Genomic DNA, 21,216 nt, shown 5'->3' on the forward strand with positions numbered 1-21,216 from the left:
TATATATATATCTATACACACACACACACATATAAACAGTCTCTCTAACTGTAGTGGTGGTGAATGAGCTTCCTCTGAAGTGACCTTAGTCCTAAATCTGGCAAGAAATTCCATGTAAATCCTCACACCCATGTTTCAGTTCTGTCAATTTTAATGAAGTTTTGCCTCGTAAACTCCCTAACTTCTGCCCAGTTTCTTTTTCTTTTCATAAGTACTCAAGTGGAAGCCCAGAATATATTTCTCAGGTTGAAAGTGAAGTTGGAATTTTATTTTCTTTAGCAATTTTTGGTCAATTAAATTGTTTGGGATTTATGGAATTAAAATAGATTTATGGTCTTGTTTCAGTCAGTGTTTAGCCAAGTTGTCCAGCAAAAAGAAAAGCATCTTAGTGTTTAAAAGTGGAAGCCTATAGGTGACTAATGCCTGCTGTTGGAGCATTATCACTGTTTTGCTATTTTCTAATAGATAAACATTTTTCTAAAAACAAAGTTTTGAAAAGTTACCACTGAACATAGCGTCATTTCTATTTTCAGTGCAAAGCAGACACCAAAATACCAACAAAAGATTTTTCAATACTTGCAACAAAACAATTTTCTCATAAATTGTATTTTAAGAAGGAAAATAAATGGAAACAGGCAAAGTTTTGGCATTAGATCATAGCAATACCCAGAAATACCAGAATTACCAAAATGTTTATTTGTATCTGGATAGTCCTTAGGATTAGATCAAAGTTACCCTTTTTATCTCCAGTGATAACTGGAGGAGAGAAGTGTTTGTTCCTGCCCTTACAAAACAAACAAACAAACAAACAAAGTAAAAGTTGGGTATTTTTAAAATAATTTTTATAGTTATGGGTTAATTGTTCTGACACAGCTTTCAGAATACCTTCCCTTACTGCTAAGCCTGCTGCATTATTTGTAGACAGAAAAAATAGACAAAAGAGAAAAGATCATTAAGTCTCATGAACCATATAAGAAAAAAGATGTAAAATTGAGTATCTGAACAATGCAGGCATGGAGGGCAGGAATGTGTTATAAAGTGAGCAATGACTGAAGAAAATGCCCGTGTTATGTGAATGTGAGCCTACAGGGAAAACATCAGAAGGTGAGAAAGAGGAAAACAATACCATTGCAACATGAAGAATGGTGTACAGAAAAAATGTGTTAGTTTGAATACTAAATGTGCTATGTGAATACCGTACTTGAGCTGATTCCTATACTGCAGAGTGTTGTGCTGTCATGTGTCATCTGGGCTCCCTTTTCTGCTTATATTTACCATGCACATTAAATATTCAACTGCTTTTCACTGATGCGTGCAGTAATGCTGGCCTTGTGAGGAGCTTTCTTGTCTTTCCTAGCTAAGACACATCAGATAACCTTACTGTCTTTGCATCCTGTTTCTGTAACTTATGACACGTATTAAGTGTGTTTCTCGCAATATCCTTTTAGAAGTTTTAGTTAAATTCTGTGTCTTAAATACAGACTAATAGAAAAGAGCAAAGGATATTAAGGGGCTGTTCTGCTCTGAAAAACAACCGTAAAAATGGCATTGTGACATTTCCAATGACTTCCAGAGCAGAGCTGCTCATTTTACAAATCTAAAGATGTTTCTTCTCACCCTACATTTTACCTGGCACAGGAATAAAGCTGGGCTCTCTCTGGCTTCTACCATCAACAGTAACGATTCTGCCATGATGGGTGATCTACAACCACACGGATAATGTGGAAACAAATAAATTCCAGCTTTTTTCCCACTTGGTTATGCTGACTTTGCTAGGCTACTAAAAATAGTAAAATCTTACTTCAGTTGATGAAATAATGTTATTATCAGACTGTAATAAGTTTACCTGTGCTGTACAGGGCTTTTCTCCAAGTAGTTGACATTATGAGTGTTTCCTCAGGGTAAGGTACTACAGCAAATAAATCAGAAGTACCGGGGAATAAATACCCTTTGTGGTTACAGCAGCAGCCTCACAGAGCGGGGTTATACAGACCAGACTGCTTATTTCCTTCCTGCAGTCTGCTCCCTGGCTAGATCATAGGAGCATCATAAAAACTGATAGGCAAGAGTAGGTTTCTGTTTGTTGATCTCCTCACCCACAGCTTGCTTCCTGCTTGGGAAAGAAAGTCAGCAGGAAAAACCATGGGCTGGCTAGATGGCCATGATTACTGGAGGCAGAGGGCTTCAGTCTGGAACAGGGCTTCAGTCCTGTCATTTGGTCCTCAAGTATCACTGGTTTCAGTATGATTTTAGACCATGTAAAGGAGTGGTTTTAACTATCTCTGAATTCATAAGGTTATATGAAGCAAGGACCTCAAATGCAGTGCAGTTAGCTATGTAGGACAGGAAATTTCAGAAAAGTGCTTTAATTTTGAAGATATTTTACTGTACATATTCGTCTTTCTCAATAGGCTGCACTAGAGAAGACAAAAGTCACAGTAAATACAAATGTGCTCACTTACTAAGACATCAGTCTGATGCTCCCCAATGGCTTGATCCGATCTTGCTGCCTGGAGTCACATGTTGCTCAGCCACACCATACAAGGGAAACCTGGAGCTGACACCCACGTATGGCAAGACCCTCTGTTCACTCTGCAGGTTATGACAGCTGAGATAAGCTTTTCAGTGACCTGGGGCACACACAGCTCCTCAGCTGGTGCCACATGTGGAGGAGCAGTAGGCGAATGGCTTGTCTGAAAACCAGGGTAGAAGCACTTCTCAGTTTCACTTGGCTTACCCAGCTTTACTGCTTCATTTTACTGCACTCCTGAGACTGAATATTCTCTTAATGTTGCCAACATTGAGTATTCAAGCTTAGGCTAAGAAGAAAAATTACTACATTGCCTTAAAATAATTATCTTTTAATATGACTTAAAAAAAATATTCTGTGTTGTATTTTTGGCCTTCTATGGCTTTTAAAAGCTTCTTCAAGGTTGGGAGGGCTAGCAACTTATCTTCTTTCATGGAGGCTGGGATCTGTGTGTTGGAGCATGAACACGAGCCATCTAGGGCAGAATTGTTATTTCAGATTGAAGGTGTTGACAATATTGCTATCCTAGTTTCACAAATGAACAAACTCTGAAGTAGGAAAGTGTCCTAACCATCTGCAGTAGGAAAGAGCATAAATTTGGGCCAAGAAAGAAAATCTATACTGATCACAAAGAGAACAAAGTTCTTTCACCGAATAATTTCCCTTACAAGTGTGTAAAATCTTCTTTGAGTTTTTTGGTTGTTTGTTTTGCATTTGAAGGAGCAGAACATTAATACTGCTCTTGTACTGAGTTTCCAAATACTGAGAAGTTTTCTGCTGGCAAGAGGAGGTGAGACATTGTTTCTTTCCTTTTAAAATAATATCCTAAATTTCTCCCAAATTATTTTGTGACCTGAAGACATAAACTGATGAGAATACTGGCTCAGAGCTGATGCAGTGTGAACACTAACCTGCATGGCTATTTTTGCCACTACATTGCTCTATAGGTCTTGAAAAGAAAATTTTTTTATATATTTCTGTGTATAATAGCAAGAGGAGTAGAGGTATACAAAAAAACCCCAAATGAGTAAGCCCACAGTGAGACTGAGGGAAAATGGTGTAGCTGTTACATTTGTGATGTCTGCATCTTTTAGTTAAATGGTAATTAACCATTAATAGCCTGATAAGTATGAATATGTAAATAGCTAGAGAATGCATTATTCATGAATCACTAGGCATTAATTATTATAATTAAGTATCATTTGCTACATTCATATTACTAACCCTTCCAGTTAATGAATACATTAGCTAATTGCTGTAGAGCAGATTCAATCAAAATTCTGTGTGTCTGCTATGGAAACCTGAGAGAGTTTTACTGAATTTAGATTCAATATTGAACATCTCTTACATGTTTATCAATGTATTTTTAATGACATTAAATGTGAATCGTAACCTCCTGTGCATGACACTTGTCCTTTTGTCCAGGAGGATGGAATGGTACCAGCTGGAAGAGGACATGAAAGCAACAGTGATGCACGCCAGAGCACATAGCACTGCAGAACCTTGAGCAGAACTTTAATTCTGGGACATGAAATCCACCACCATTTTCAAGTTTCATGTATATTCACTGGTACAATAGGAAAGGGTATGCTTTGTGAGGAAGTGCTGTCCCAAAGGTGCAGCTGATGCTAATGTTCAAGAAACAATGTCAAAGTACTGGCTGGGCTGTTCACCAGTGGGTGCAGGGACACGTCTGCCTGTTGCTCGCATGAGGAGAACACAATGAGAGCAGGATGTGCTCCTGAGCCTAACAGAGCCTCAGGGCAGTCTTGAAACAAAAAGTAAAACGAACAACCAAAATCCACATTCTTTTTACTCTCTGGAGATCTATTTCAGATAATAGTGACACAGAAAGAAGACTTGCTAGAGGTTTTTTGTGGCTTTTTCAGGCTATAGTACTTAGAGCCAGGGCTTGTGGTTCTTGAAGTAGAAATTCTGAAGAAATTTTCATTGCAAACAAAAGTTTCTGTGTTTATAGGGAGAATCACTAAGTCAAGTTATAAAATGTAAGTTCAAGTGCTAAAAGTTAACAGATACAAATAAAGTGCTCCCTTGGCTGAACTTCTGGATGTCAGGACAGGAAAAGTATTTGCAGTGAAATAATGGAGCCTGATTTCATCACTGTGAGTTTGAAGCAGATTTTTTCCTATTTTAAGTTTCACCAACATAGTGAAGTCACATGCACGGAGTAAATTGAGTATTGGATCTAGTTTCTTAAAAATTGAATGCACTGGGAGCAAGAGAATTCAAGTGAGTATGCAACTTCAAGGATATTTTCTGTTTCATAAACACATGAGCTCTTTGTAGCTAAAATTGCAACAGGGTGCTGCTGGCAGAGTCAAAATTGTATTAGAGCACCTGTGGAGAAGAGTCAGTGGGGGCCTGGTTTTTAAGAGTCAGAAGTAGGAGCTATTTTCAATAAAGCACCTCAGTCATTCCATGTGTATACTTCCCTGTGAAATACCTCTCGTGTTTGCCAAACATGTTAATAACACGCTGTCATTCATCCCACAGCTGATGCAAATCCCTTTGCTCTTCCTTCCGGTACCTCTACTACCACTGCCTTTCCCTTTTTTTCAGATATCTTACTTCTTCTTTAATCAAACATTGGTACTTCTCATTACCCATATTTCTGAATGACACTGGTGTCTGAAAAACAACCTGAATCTTAGTATGAAAATAGAGGGGGATCCATTACAGATAATATCAGTATTTAGCATCACAAGCCACACCTCGAAACATCATGACTGTGCTTGTTTGCTGTCTTTCATTAGTATGTTTCCCTCCTCTAGTTCTGAGCATATTGAGATAGTGGTTTTCAAGCTTTTCTCAACGCCCAAAATGGTATGATGGTATGATGATTTTTTTACCTTTTTTTAAAGTGTATACTGAGATTCTCACAAAAGCATGAATTGTCTATGAGTTTGTATTCTAAATAAAAAAAATCAAATATCAAAAGATTAGCAATACAGTTGCAACACTGAAGATCTTGCTGTTATGTCTTAATCTTAAACATGAATAATGGCCTTTTCAAGCCCTCAAATTCTAAAGAATCTTAGCAATTGGATATATTTACAAGAAATTGAGTGCTTAGTGTCACCCAGCTGTTCACCCACGTGTTTTTTCATGTTTGCTCCTATAGCTGTTTCTCTTTAAATGTCCTACTCCTGCCACTCTTTTAAAAATATTTATCTTCAAGAAAGTTATTTTAATTAATCTGGCATTTGTTTCCTTATTGTTTAAACTAGAAATATTGTCTGTTCTCCACTGGGTATGTTGGAAGACCTATGCGAGGGACAGGTCCAGCCTATTATGATAGCTCAATGGAAAGGGAAGACCATCAGAATGGTAATGGAGACCTCATAATGCTCATCAGCTTTGTAAGTATTGACAGTATGTAAGGAGGAATCAAGTAATGAGAGTCACTTTAAGCCATGTTGCTAAAATCTTCTCCTATGAATTGTTGGTGTAGGGCCTTGTTTATTTAGTTGAGCTCTGTACAGTACCAAGAGCTACCCCACAGAGGCAATCACCCTGGATGAGTGACACAGCATCACAGCTGAAGTGGTTCGAGCAGCTGAACCACTGATTTGGGAAGCACCTGCCTGGCCCTGCAATGCAGCAGCTCTGGAGAATGCATAGGGAAGATAGAATCATAAACCGTATTGTGTTGAAAGGGACCTTTGAAGATCGTCCAGTCCAAAATCCCCTGCAGTAAGCAGGGACATTGTTACTACGTCAGGTTGCTCAGAGTTCCATCAAGCCTGACCATGAATATCTCCAGGGATAACCAGATGTAACCTTAGTTTTTGTGTGGTGTACCTGTAAAGTGCAAATGTTCAGAAAACATGGCACACTTAAAGCAAACGAATAGAGTCAGTAGCAGAAAATGAGGAGCAGACATAAAGACAAAGGCAGAAGGTTTATTTTGTGTATAAAGGTAGGAAAGTTATGTACACGTGCACAATGTAGTTGAGAATACAGAAGTATAAAGAGGAAAGGAGCAGCATTTCTGAAGTCAGGAGATTGTTCATAATGACAAGGCGTTAGGGGAAGGAAAGCACTCGATTACAGGTGTGTATTCAGTAAAGGAAAGAATGAAGTGATGCTCTCTTTGCTAAAATATTCTAGATTAATAAATTGCATATTGCTGTAAATCCATATAAAACCTGTATTTAATATTGATGTACACTCATATCAAATTTCTAGTACTGAAAAGAGAGAGTTTTGGAATCACTACACAGATTTATTCTTTGGTTTTCATATTATGCAGGTAGTCATAGTATGTCAGACATACTGTTATTACATGTATTGTTTTCTACATTAATACCAGGATTAAATTTTTGTTTGTTATAGTGTATCCTGTACTGTATATTCTATAAAGTACATAACAGTTTAATATACTTAAGTGGGAGCTGAACTAAACCCTGGAAGAAAAGCAACCACTAACCTTATTGTTATTTTTTTCAGTGTTGGTTTTTTTTTTAAATTTAAAAAAAATTGCTTTGAACAGCTTTGGTTAGTAGCATAATTTTTTTCAAAATTTCTTATTTCTTTGTTTTAGTTAGCATTTTGAAATAATATGATAATTTTCATTTCAAGTTATAAGTGTTTAAATTTTTCATTTCACTAATACTGAACAAAGTAACATTTTTAGCTATGATTAAGTGAAAGCTACAGTTTGGAAAAAAATTCCAACATAGTATCTTGTTTATTATTTTAAATTTCTCCATATGAAAGAAAAATTCACATTTTAGCTCAAAACAAGGTGAATGTTTGCATTTTGTTTTGTCTTTCTTTGATATTTTAAACCAGAATGCAAATATTTTACATAGAAGTATCAATTTAATTAAATAAAAATCTTTTCCTCTGACACGGTAGGTTTGATCACATTACTTTATCTGGAATAAAAAGCAATTTTCCAAAACTGTTTTTTCATTCAAAAAAAGCCAAACCTCAAAATGCAGTTTGGTTTTGGTTTGTTGTCTTTGCCTGTGTTATATAATTCAGAGCATTACACATGAATCCCAGTAAGAAAGATAGCTAAGCCCTACATCTGACAGAATATGCAGTTTCGTTTCTGACACTGCTGCATTGATTTCATCCCTTGTGCTGGAACATGCATTCCCATCTTGTGTTTATTGATTGCTTAGAAAGAGGAATGGATCCTTTAGCTGAATTATTTTTATTTTTTCAATAATATATTAACAAGAAAATTACCTCAATCACTTTTCTGGTATGATAAATACAGCTATGAAATTATCCTTGTGTGATACAATTATTATAAGTAAATATGTTGTGCTTAAGTTTTCATACTAACGCAAGTGCTTGACACAGGAATATGTGACATATCACAGGGATGAATCATGATTTTTTTTCCACAAATGTGCAAAAAATGTGTATGTTGTTTTTTCCCCCTGAAAATAGGACTACAGTTTTTAAGAACTTGAGTACTGTTGCAGTTATCCACTGAATGGTAATCAGAAAAAATAACAGACTTTGGAACATTTATGAAAGGTGGGAAATAAAAAAATTTAGGCTCGATCCTCAGGCAGTGACTTCTGCTCTATCCTGCCATGGCAAAACGAGAACCTTAACATCTCACTTATACACATTTTAAGGTGTCTTAATGCAACTGTAGAATTAAAAATGGGATTTGCTCACCATGGGCACTCCAAGTCCAGTCCACGGCAAGTTGGGTAGGACTGAAGAACCAGGGTCAGGTTTGAAGTGGGGGAAACTAATATCAGTGGGCTTAAACTTCTGCAAAAGCTCAGCTGTTCTCTCTGGAGTCCTAAAGACTCGTTAGTTTTCCTATAACTCTGCTATGTGCCATATCACTTAATACCAAAACACCACCTTATACACACTTCTTCTTTTGAATCATCACTCAAGGACACTAGTTAAATGACTAAGAGGAGTACAAAATCTGTACAAATATGATCATAAATGCCCAAAGAAATGGTTGCACCATTCATACATGGTTTTGCCTTAAGGAATCATTCAGAAAAGCAAAAACTCACTTTTCACTGCTGTTTTGATTTAACAATGTACTTCAATTGTGTCTACACTCTCAAAGGCAACAACACAGATATTTTGCTGTAATATCTTTTGCTAAACCTCCTGGTATTCATAGTTTTCAGGCCCTTTAGTTTCATTCTTTAAAGAATCGATGGATGATCAATCAACTGAATTACCTTGATTACTTCCTAAGAGGAAAGAAACCCATATTCTTGTCTGATGACGCTCATATCTATTGATGGATAACACTGATTTACTTAAAATTGTGGCAATCTTTGAATAAAAAAACAAATATATGATTTTAAAGTCTGATACACTTACTGGGCCTTTTTTAAAAGATGAATCATGATGAAGATTAAGACAGCTGTATTTTATCTCGGCATAATATATTGCAGGTGTACAGGCTACTGGAGCAGAGGTTCAGGATTAGTGATATCAGTGCAGCATTGCCACTGACTCAAATGGATGTGAGAGTGTCCTCAGAATGTTGCTGATGGCTAATTAAATTCTTTATCTAATTATCCAGAAATATCCTACATGTTTTCATATGTGAGACCTAACTGTCAAAGAAACAGCAATGAACATGGTATATGATGCAAAGATAGTGACCGTCTTTAAGACGTAATGGTAACATTAGTCTTACTGAAGCCAGTGTGTCTTTGTCGCTCATGGCAGTAGGGTTTGAATGCCACCATCCTATCTTTATCTATTGCTGTTGGTGTGTCCCACTGTTGCCCACTGGCAGTGTGTATGTGGTGGAATGCTCTGGTGGGGGTGGGATGGAACACTTTCTAAGATCTGCTAACACTTGTGCTAGAAGTAAGTGAAAGAACTAAACCTGATCCAAAGTGATTCATAGAAAACTGTTCAAAGAAATATAAAACCATTTTTGAAACTGATGTTAATATTGTTTTGCTAAGCAGTTTGGTCAAGGCATCTTCTGCTGCATTAAAATACAGAAGTTTAAAGACTGCTAATATTCTTCCTGTTCACCCCACTCGACTGCTGGATCATCATCCATTCGTAGAATGAGATAGGAGAGAAGCTGAAAAAGATTCTGCCACAACAGTAACGAAACAAAAAAGGAGAGGTCGCTTACATCTATCTCACAGCGGTCTCCGGCATAGTTCACGTCGCAGAGGCAGTGGAACTTGTTGAGCAGGTTCTGACAGAGGCCCCCATTCAGACACGGGTCAGAGCTGCACTCGTCGATGTCCTTTTCACACCTAGAGGAAAGACTGCAAATAGTGAGCATCTGAAATCAAAATTAAATGCATCGAACAGACACATTTTTAATTCAGAAGCTTTTGGTGGGAGAGGAGGGTGCCCTATTTGAAATCTCTGGTATATTTCCACACGAGTTTATGATGTATTAGCTACCTGATTAGCCACACTCAAATCTTCAACTTCCTGTATTATTTTCAAATAGATAATTAAGCTGGATATTTCATCTCTGTAATGCATTTCATGGTTAATTGTACTTAGCAATTCAAAATTGAAAGTTTGTGTAGGGTTTTAGAGCTAGATCTGGAGCAAGTCCTGCCAATGGCTCACTTAGACATTTTCATTTTTCTGGGAAGCTGAGGGCACATTTTTATTCTTGCTAGTCTGGATGTAAGTCAAACACACATATTTTTCCCTGCTTGAATGGTCCTGGGAATACTCACCTGCTTTATTTTCTCAATTTGAAATCTCCTATCCAGACTCTCTGCAATGGGCCCTGAAAATGGTAAGAATGGTGGAGCACAGAGCTTTACAAGCTTAGACATGTACCAGTGAATGTTTTTGAGTCAATTCTTATGATAAAGGAAATTTGGGTTCTCATAATTTCTGAAGGCAACCAATTGAACATTAATGAGGAATATGTGAGTTTGTCTGAAAATTAGTAAAGATTTGGAGATTTGCTGCTCTGACAAAGTTCCCTTCTAATTCCCTGCCCCTTTTTTCAAATAACGCTAATGGGTAATCCTAATTTTTCCAGATAAAAGTTCAGATTTACTCTTGAAGAAGAATGTGAGAATTATAATGAATTGCTTTGATCAATCATATTCGTAACCACACAGTAAATTTCAGTGTTACATCAGAGAAGAGCTGTCCTTCATATTAAACACTTTTAGCTGATTTTCTTTATTAATCTATAAAAAAGTTTCAGCAGTTTCCTTCAATGGTAAATTATATTCACATACTTCAAAAAATCTGACTTAAAGTATTAATCCAATGTATAAAAATTGTATAGCTATGAACTTATCTATGCAAAACAAACAAACAAAAAAGCCCCCAAAATCTTACAGAGAATTAGGCACCTGAATCCAACTGAGTTTCAGGAACACTTTAAAAGTGAACTCCCTTAGCTAATTTCAAAAATCCCAGCCTGAATTCAATGAAAAATTTGTTTTCAAGAGACAGCTGTGTCTCCTTTTATGAAGATTAATCTTTTCAGCTTTCCCTTTCCACGTATTACGTTGTTATTGTTTTTTGTTATCTTAAGTCAATTGATTGACATGGAAAGATACTATTTTCTCTATACTGTGCATCAATGGCTTTTTGAGGAATGAAATACTGTGTTAACAGAAAATGCCTGCTTTATCAATCATTAGATTTATCTATTAAGATAAATATACAAAGTTTGGGTTCTAATTTTTTTATTAGCTGATATATTTGTATTAGTTCTGAAAAAAAAAAGGTGAAGTTTTCTCATTTGGTGTACTAAGATCTGCAAGCATGGAAGTACTACAGGTGTGTGGTTTGGAAGCTTGGAGAAAAAGAGGACAAATAGTCAATTTTCAACACTGGGGAAGAATGCCTTGCTGTGATAATCAATTAAAGTGCAGTGTGCTTGGAACAAGGCTGCCGTTCAATATGAGAATCATGGGAACCATAAAATAGAGCTTATTGCCAGCCAGTGGGATGGATGTGAGGAGAGCTCGTTCCCAAAGCTGTAGTTAGCAGGTTGCCTGGCAGGGGAAGGAAAAAGGAAAACGTACTTTCCTTCTGCCTTGAAGTATCAAGAAGTATACACACCAAAGAAGTGTCTCAGAATATACTGTTTCTTTTTTATATTTCATTTTATTTGGCTTTTTCACCTTTTTTGAGTATTGTGAGGTGGTACAGAGACCTTCTGGCTCAGTTAAACAACACAATGCAGACGTGTCTGCCAGCTACACTGTGCATTGAGTGGGTGGAAATTTTAATTTCATCTGTCATTTATAGGTTATTGTTTTTGCAAAATCAGTGGGTTAATAAGTTTCTGAGAGAATGAAAACCTTTTGTTGAAAACTTTTGTGTGTTTGCAGAGCTGGCATAGCTTGGTCCTGTTGGAAATTACATATTATACTCTGGTATAATGCTGATTTCACTAAAAGCATTTGTGGTATTTCCTTTCTCGCTATCCAGAAAGGTTCCCTTACCTGTTCAGACTATATTATAACTGGAACAATATCTTCCTACATTTCTACAACACCTAATGCCCTGAGGCTGCCAGGCCTCCCTGCTCCAGAACTGTTTGCAGAACATTGGTAAATGTCAATTGAGACAATATGCTACAAGATACAAATTTGACTGTGAGGAAGATCCCTCTGTTTCAGACTAAACTACAACATGTAAAAAGTATTTCTTAACATCTTTTTAAAATAATAATTCAGTTTACATACTTCAGCATTTGGTAACAAAGTAACAAGCTGCAATACCACCAGGTACTTAATCTCATACAATCCGTGTGAAAGAATAGATTGCATATTCATAACACATTCATGTGAAAATGAAACAGCTTTGCATATTCATGTGTCAGTGTACTGTAGCTGATTTTTATGTGTGAGGAGGATTTGTGTGTTTACATGTCCCAATTGATGGCTTGCTCTATACAACATGAGCATGGAAGCCAAAACAAAGGCACATAGAAGTGTACAATGCTGTCTAAGAAACAATACCTTGCACTGGAGTTAATGGTGCTATATTAGATTGAATCTAGCTGCATAAATTTGTGATTTTTGTCTACGTAAAACTGCTATACTTTCAGACCCTCAAAGTTGCTCAAGCAAGGTACTGCTAAACTAAAACAACTGCTTTGTCTTTATTTCTGCAGGAGAGCAAAACCCCTCGGGGCCGTTACCCTTTGGGACCTTCTGGATCAGCTTTTGTAAGCATTGCTCCACAAAGCTCTGCTGGGCGAAGCATCTCACCGTTCTCCAGCAAATCCTGGCAGACACACACATGTCAACTCGCCACTGAGATCCGTGCAGTTGCCATAGTTGAAACATGTGAGGTTTCGCTCTTCATTTCCACAAACTGTGTATGGTAATCTTCTGTATCTAGGTAAGTCAGAAGGCAATGACAGTTATTTGCACTTTCCTTGATTATGTATGTCTTGTGCTCTCTCAGCTTTTCATTTGACTCTAGTCCGTGGTTTTAGTGGGAAATATTTACATCTGCCTTGCAAATTTGTTATTTGAATGCAGAATCTAGCACTGTTAGTCTCCAAATAGAGGAAGTGGAGCTGCTGCAGGCAGATACTACTCAATCCCAATGGAAAATTTGTTACATTTTACCAGTAAATGAACAGACAGTTTCAGGGGCTACACATACTTAGTGACTCCTTGGTTTCCTCTTCGAAAGGAAATCCCACATCTGTGTGCATTGACAGGCCTGGGGCTGGGGTACTTGGGGTACTCATGGTTAGTGGTAGACAGCAACTGAACTGAGGAGCAATGCTGTTACTAACTGGGGTATTGTCCAAAGGAAAGACAGCAGGAACTGAGGTATAAGACTCATAAAACATGTTTTGCTTAACTTTTTTAATTTGCTGAATTTGATTTTCCTTTCCCAAGTATTTCCTGGCAAGTTAATGATTTGTTTCTTAGTAAGACAAAAAAAAATATAAGACTACATTTTACCTACATTACTGACATGGCTCTACCCTAGACAGCTTAGCAGAAGAGTTCAAGAGAGAGAATTAGCATACAAGATTGGTTATATTTGGCCAATATAAGGCATCTTCAAATCTCAGGATATCTGCACCACTCAAAAAAAGGTCAACAAAAATTGATAATCGTGTAATGATAGCCTAAAAGACTGTGGTTAGGAAGCATGAAGACAACTGTCTGTTTGCATCCTTTGGGCTGCAGCAGACTGGGTTTGTTGGAGTCCTCTGGAAGGAGAAGAATTTTGCCTTCTCTGAGAGCAATGGGGTATGCTTAGAAGGGAGAAGTTTATGGTGTACAGAGAAGAGCAACTAAAGGAGCGAGGCCAGGGAACAGCCTGCAGCCCTTACAGAGCAGTGTTGTGAAAGAATAGGAAACAGGCATGTGAGGAGTCTCAGAAGTGATGGAGAGAGTGGGCTGTGTGGTATCTGCTGGCTTGAGAGAGCAAGCTTGGAGGAAAAGACTCACCTAGCAAAGATGCCGTGGGTGTGGAGAAAACCTCCTTTACAAGCCCTTATATTGATATTTTCTCTTACCCACCAACTGAATTTCTCTACTTATAGTTCTAGAATGCTATTACTCTAAAAAGTATAGTTTTAGAGATTCAAAACCCTTAAAATCTTATTTTTCTAAAAAAGATGTAACACATCTATCTCTGAGCTCTGGTGGACTTGTAATCTTGTCATCAGAGAGCTTGTAGGACCCAGGCTGGCAGCAAAGCTGGGCAGCAGAGCTGTGCCCTGTTCCCTGTCTCCTTGCCTCATCAGTCTCTGCCAGAGCTGCCAGCCCTCCACTGCCTCATCCCACATTTAACGGATCTGTACAGCTTTCTGTACTGCAGACTCTTTATATATTAATTCTGTAGCCATGATTAATATACAGGTAGATGCATAAAGTCTGTGTTTAAAATGGAGACATCAGTGATGTAATAATCCATCAGGCGAGACCTGACTAAATCATATCGATTTGTCTTGTTTATAGTACCTGCAAAATTTTCCGGTGAAGTTACCAGCACACAGGCAAGAATATCCATTAATCCCATCGACGCAAGTGGCTCCATTTGCACACTGGTGACTGTGGCAATTGTCTATGTCCTCTTCACAATTCGCTCCTGTGTAACCAGGTTCACAGCTGCACTCATAAGAGGAGATCCCATCAGTGCAGTTTCCATGAATGCAGGGGTTTGAAGAGCATTCATTGATGTTGACTTCGCAATAGGTGCCAGTCCATCCTTTGGGACATACGCAATGGTAGGAAGTATAGAAGTCTTCACATATCCCCTCATGCATACAGGGATCTGAGCTGCAGAAGTCTATCTGCAAACAGCCAGTAAGAGCAGGATTTGCAGATATTTTGAGAAATTGCTCCTCTTGAGGTTTTTTAGTAGGGATGTCAGCATTTTCAAAGTATGAGAGATAAACGCCACTGATTTCTATGGTGCTCATACATCCACGCAGGCCATCCAGACTGTCAAAAGCCTTGTCAGCCACATAGATGTCTGTCTCTTCTCTTAAAAAGTTGAGGCTTCCTGCAGCAGTTGTGCTGGTTGCAGTGTCTTTCTTGTTATCTATATCAATGTGCCATCTTGAGAACTGGGACAGGGGCTCTACCATAGAGATTATCACTTGATGCCATTTCCCATCACTCACAGGCAGTGAACTAGCAATGGTCAGTTTATAAAAGCTGTTGCCGCTTTGCAATTGAAAGAGTAATTTGGAGTTGTGAATACTGATGATAACAAACTCTGGCTCCTTCTCCGCATACAGCAGTATCACGTCAGTGTCCCTAGTTCGAAAGCCAAATATGATATTGGTGAGGTCTCTGCTGACTTTTCCGTTGCTTCTGTAAAATATCGCACTGCTTCGGCCACTAAACACTGCATTAGCAAGACCTGTGCAAAGACAATAATTGAGAAACCAGGCCAACTTTAAACCAATATTTGTGGAACAGTATCTCTTCAGTGCCTCATACTTCCTGTTATGTTAAGTCTTTTTGGGTTTGCTGAAAAACAATCAAATTCCACCAGTGTTGTGGTTATCCCTGTCCCTTATGGCTATAGAAATTACAGGGCAGTGCCAGCACCAGCTACACTGACATCAAAGTGCATTGCTTTGCATCATCTTAAGTTAAAATTCTAAAGATATAATTCTAAATTAGTGTTATTTCTCTTTTTTCCTCTTTAGACAAAAAGAAGGAGGTGATCATGATTTTATACAACTCAAACCTGAGGCTGAGAGGGTATTTCAAAAGAAGATATATGTTATTTTATGTTTGTTCTCTGAGTATTGGCAGCTAGTTACTCCCCATGACAGATCTGGACAGGGTGAACCTTTGTTTTAAACTACTCTTTTCTTATAAAATGCACTGAAGAGGTCTTGAAAAGTATTTGATTGAATCACAATTTGCTCTCACTGATGGAAACAGGGTGAATTTCATTGAAGTCAGTTGGCAAAAAGCCCCTTCAAAATCAATGTGAGAAGAGTTGTGCCTATGACGTTTAAAGCCACACTGGCACAGCCCTGCTGACAGCACTGAGCCTGTCCTGGCAAGGCCAGGAGGGCAGCGGAGCACTCAGGTTGTACTGCTGTGAGTGAAAACTGATGGGCAACGTTGTGGCAGTTTTATGGACATCTTCACAAAGCTATTTGACATTGTTCATTAGCATGGTTTCTACTAAAACGCACTAACTCACTGAGCTGTAAATTTGCATGTTCTGAGGTTAGGATTATAGACAGGGAGTAGAGAGTGGAAGGAAGGTCTTCTATTTGTACTTCAGATAAATCTAGCTTTGCAAGATCCTAGCACGGAGATAAGGTGGGCTCCTGAACTATCTCTAGGATCAGTAAATCTTGGTGAAAAGAGCCCCTGGGAGTCCCAGTAGTAAATTATTGATGGTATATCCTGATACTAAGGCAGCAGAAGTGCAACTGTGTTGCCTGGCTCAAATGTGGTGTCTTTCTCATAGGAAAAGTTTTCTCAGAAGAAATCATACTAAAAATGAAAATCAGAGCTTTTTAAAATTATTTCTGATTTTTTTAGAATGTCTCACAAAGCTGAGTTTTTGAAACTTGAAACGTAAAATAGTCCTGCAGAACTAAGTTCTGAGCACAGCAAGCCATCTGGATGTGCTTTTATTCTCAGTTGTGACACTGAGTATGCAGTTTTGTTGTTAATTGATGTTCCCCACATCATGTTCCTGTATTGGCTTTTTTTTTGCTTTGTTGTTTTTTGTGTTTGGTTTGGTTTTTTTCCCCTCCCCTTAGCTTAAACTGGTGTCCAGAGTATAAAACACCAGGCTGGTGGAGAACTTACTGGCCAGTAAAACTCTTCTGTTTTGAACATACGTTGATGTCGTAGTTATTCACTCACACCCCTGCTCTGCCCACACGTACTCCTCAATACGTTGGCAAAATTGGTGAATGTAGACCTGATGCAAGAAATTCACAGTCCTTGAGGCAGGCAGTCATGTTTCACTGTGCGTTGCATTGTGCCTAAAACAACTGGAGTTCAACTCAGGTGGCTGGTACAAACCGCACAGTTATTGCATATACTAACCTGCTTTAGACTGGCTGGTCAAAGTCTAGGGGAATCGGTGGAATGTTCACCTACAAAGAAGGCTATGCTGTAGCTAAGCGTACAACTAAACCATACAGGTCTGCAGTGCAGTAATTTTTTAACATCTCTTAGGGAAACTCCCTAGTATTGCCACATAAACCAGCACAGAAATCTAGAGGTGATCTAACAACATAAATGACCCTCAGTTTAGCAAAAGGAAACAGTTCAGATACTCCCTCACCTCTCTGACACTTCTCTGACTGTGTGTTTATATTCTACTGTAACATGCAATAGCAAAGTTTATGAGTGATGTATTTTGATGTTATCATTACAGACATCTATTAGAGAAGGTGCAATTATTTTAATCTTGGCTATATATTTTAACAAGTTCTGCAGTACTGATTCTAACAATCTCAACAAAAATAGCATCATATTGGTCTGTCAGCAGATTGTCTATGATAGAAATCTTTTGTTGACCAACCATTCCTAAGAGTCAGCCGTTCTAACAGCTTCCATCAGACTGTGTGTCTATTTATCTTCCTTCACAGCATCGTTAGGGCTTTCTTTGAGAGCAAAATGAAAAAATATTGCTTCAAAATCCTTACTTGCTTTTTAAATTCCACTCCAGGATGGGAAGGAGAAGAAAAGCAGAGAAGGAGAGAGATATGTGGGGTGGCTAATGTTCTTAAGACAGCTAATGGTCATCACTTTTCAAACTAATAGATTGCTTGGCATGCAGGTGCTTTACAAAGATACTGATTAAATAACTGCACTGCCTGCTGGTATTAAGGTGACTTTTTTCAAAGATATTTAGCATTTAAGACAATCAAATGATGTCATGTTAGCTTTTGAGTCATGTTGAGTCTTTTGAGGAGGGAGAGCATCCTAGGGTTAATCCAACTCTGGGTATCTTTGCAGGGGAAGTGCCAGGGTATGCTCACACTCTGACAAGTTACTGATCTTTTTGTACAACCTCAACAAGTTGTGTTAAATAAGTCAAAAGCAAAGGTCCTGTAAATATTGGTGTCTGTGACAGGGGGTCTTGTTGGCAATTTCTGGGATTGGTAGGGCAGGCTCTTCCCATTAATGTTACTTACAATTAACATTATTATTTTAATACAGCAATAACATTTGAATGAACTTTAAAGGCAGTGAATATTGAGTTTTAAGGAAATGCTGATGGAAATATCTATTGTTTCTAATCTCCAAAGATGATGGGAATAACTGAAATGTACCTACATTCAAATCCTTCGTGCACCAGCTGGCATTGTGCTTCATGAGGACAGGGTCCAAGCTCACACCACTTAACTTCCTCACATGCCTTCCCCGCTGTGTTAGGGGGGCACGTGCAAGTGAAGTCATCCCAGATTGAATAGCATACACCACCGTTGTGGCAAGGAGTTGACTATGGGGAAAGAGAATAGACAACCTGAGTGTGGATAAAGCTGGTGGACTCCCAGCTCTAAGGATGCGGGTCTGTTTGCCAAAAAGGAGAATTATGGTTTTGAATGGAAAGTGATAAAAGACTAGTACTATGACAGCAAAGCATGTTCAATAATTGGTGAAAAACAGTATTTCAACCTTAAAATATTTTCATTCTTCCCTATGCAAATACATTTTGCTGCTGATATTGATCATATGCAGCATAACTTAACAAAATCTGCTCTTTCTAGCATTTTTACAAATTTTCTGAGATGTCATCATCATCAAATAACATATTAAAAGAAATTCCCCATTATAAACATGTGACGATGCTCTGAAAAATGCCATTCTTACCTTGCAGAGGTTATCACCAGTGCAGCCTTGGGTGACATTGATCAGAGTTGGGTTGATAAGAGAATTCAGTGTAGTGGTGATGGGGAAGAATTCCAGCAGCTGGTTATTCACTCTTACATCTTGGATGCAGCCTTTGAAATACCTGCCATTTCTATCAGTTTCTTTGTTATCTGGTAGGCCTCCAATGTAAAGAATATCTGTACTTTGGATGGTTAGTACTGGAGTAGAAATAAAGCCTAGGTATTGAGATGACTGGAACAATTCCATCTTATTTGGTTCTATTTTTAATGTTATTAAGTAAAAGTTTCCATCATTCATGGAGTGTTTCCCTAATAACTTCATGGAATTTAGAGCTAACATTGTGAGTTTCCCATCTTCCAAGTAGACTCTCATGTAGAGATAAGTACTGTTTCTCAAAGCCAGTAATAAGCCAGAAGGTTTGCGTGTTCGGAAAAACATTGATATGTTCAAATGTTCATTCTGAGTGACATCAACAGAAAAAGCAGCATAGCCTGAGGAGTCCTCAGATCCAAACCGGCCTGGAATATACTCTTGAGGTTCGATACAAAGGAAAAGATTAAAAAAAAAAGAAGAAAAAAAAAGAGAAAAAGGGAGAAAAATAAAATAGTTAGGGTAAATGACAAGGGAGCCTATGCAATGATGAAATAGCTACTTCTGGTAATATTTACGTATGGTAGTAAGATGTGCTGGTATTTATGGATGAAGACTTGATCCAGCTGTAAATAGCTTCTATTTCAAAATTCCTGTTGGCTTCTATGGCTGTAGCAATAAGCCCCAGTACAGGACCAGATGTTATATTATTGGGCATATTTTTCCCCTTTATTATTCTCTGTGTAATGCTGTGTTTTCAAATGGTTAAACAAGGACAGATTTCTATGGTTTCCTGGATTGGTCCTCAGAAAGATAATTTTGAAAAGAATCTCGGTTCTTTGATCCTCTGATGACCACAGGAGTTAATGTAATTCTGGAACTCTGTGATATTTTTTGCACTGATTCCAGTTGTGGAAATAGCCAAAAGCTTCTCAGCAAACTCTCTTGTGTAAAACCTTCAAATAGGGCACCTATGTGGAGCTGCAAGGGCTCCCCAGATCTCTGACAGACTTTTCTGCCTATAATGCTATGGTGTCATGGGGTAAAAATTATCCAGGACTGAGTAAGCCCATTTTTTTTAATATTTTTATATTTGTGTGTGTGTGTGTGTGTGTGTGTGTGTGTGTGCTTATCAATTAAAACGATTAAACCAAAACCATCTGTCTGTCTCCCTTACTCTTTGTTTTCAGTAATGATTTTCAGACTTGCAAGGATACGAAATATGTAGCCCAAATTGTATTTTATTCTGATGAATCATCTCATTAGAGCACAACAAAGTGTTTCTATTTTTACATTATAAGTTTCGTGATCTTGTCCTCAATATTATAGACTTCCTGCCTAAACACTTTCAAGAGCTATTTTTAATAAATCAAATTCATAGAAAGAATAAACCAAGCTTTAAAAAAAATGCTTACATAGCTAAGAAGTCAGTCCTCTTTTGTGCAGTAAAACTCTTAGAGTGAGACATCATAGGCCAAGCTTCTGCCTGCAGCACCACTTTTTTATAACTACATTAAAAAACCCAATGAAAATAGGGGACTAACTGTGAAGCCCTGACAGATCCTTAATAACCACACTGCACTACTATGTGGCACAGTAATATTATTTAGCAACAGGAATAAATCCCTTGCTTGTTCCTAAACAAACAATTTCATAAATAAATTAAATGTGAAATCTTTTAATTCTATGAATAAGATCACCTATACATCTACATCTGCTTTTTGAAACTCTGGCATGTAGAAATAAATATTTGTTGAAATTGGTGTTTTGAGGCTTTAAATCTCTTTAGATTATATCTTCTCTTTAAGGTGGTACTAGAGACTGAGACACTTTTCCTTGTGGGTAAAAAGACAATTTCTGCTGGAATGAGGATTACACATTCACATTATTAGAAGAAAGCATTAATCTTTAGAAAGGTACTTCAGGTTCACAATTACTTTGTTTTATTTCTGTCTATTTATAAATATACATATATATATCATCAACCTGATCTTCTGTTTGATATGGTGGCTAGCATCACCTTAGTCAATATTAACCTCTTGGGTCACAACATCTGGATGTTGATCAAAATGAGTCAACATCTGTTTGTTATTTTGTATATGTAGAGAAAATATTGGCTCTTGTCAATTAAATACTTGGCAGCAACTTTTCTACAAAAAGACACTAGCATTTCTTATGTTATCTTTTACCACAAGTCTCCCCCACAATGCATTTTAAGAAACTTGCCACAGTCTTTTAAATATGGCATATATCTAGAACCTATGTATCAAAATGGCATGGTGCCATGAATTGCAAGGAATATTGTGA

General features: G+C 37.7%; 1 protein-coding gene across 1 annotated transcript in view; it reads right to left on the reverse strand.

The window, feature by feature from the left end:
- Positions 1 to 9,524: 9,524 nt before the first annotated feature.
- CRB1 (crumbs family member 1, photoreceptor morphogenesis associated) overlaps positions 9,525 to 21,216 on the reverse strand; it is a 49,416-nt gene continuing 37,724 nt past the window's right edge. Inside the window, exons 7-11 of the mRNA XM_010183353.1 lie at positions 18,799 to 19,349; positions 18,262 to 18,427; positions 14,452 to 15,358; positions 12,730 to 12,858; positions 9,525 to 9,777 (exon numbers count right to left, since the gene is read on the reverse strand). Of these exons, the coding sequence (XP_010181655.1) occupies positions 9,525 to 9,777; positions 12,730 to 12,858; positions 14,452 to 15,358; positions 18,262 to 18,427; positions 18,799 to 19,349 (2,006 nt within the window). The remainder of the gene's footprint in view (positions 9,778 to 12,729; positions 12,859 to 14,451; positions 15,359 to 18,261; positions 18,428 to 18,798; positions 19,350 to 21,216) is intronic.

This window comes from Mesitornis unicolor, unplaced genomic scaffold (genome assembly GCF_000695765.1).
Source record: "Mesitornis unicolor isolate BGI_N332 unplaced genomic scaffold, ASM69576v1 scaffold25794, whole genome shotgun sequence".
In the NCBI taxonomy this organism is placed as follows: Eukaryota; Metazoa; Chordata; class Aves; order Mesitornithiformes; family Mesitornithidae; genus Mesitornis; species Mesitornis unicolor.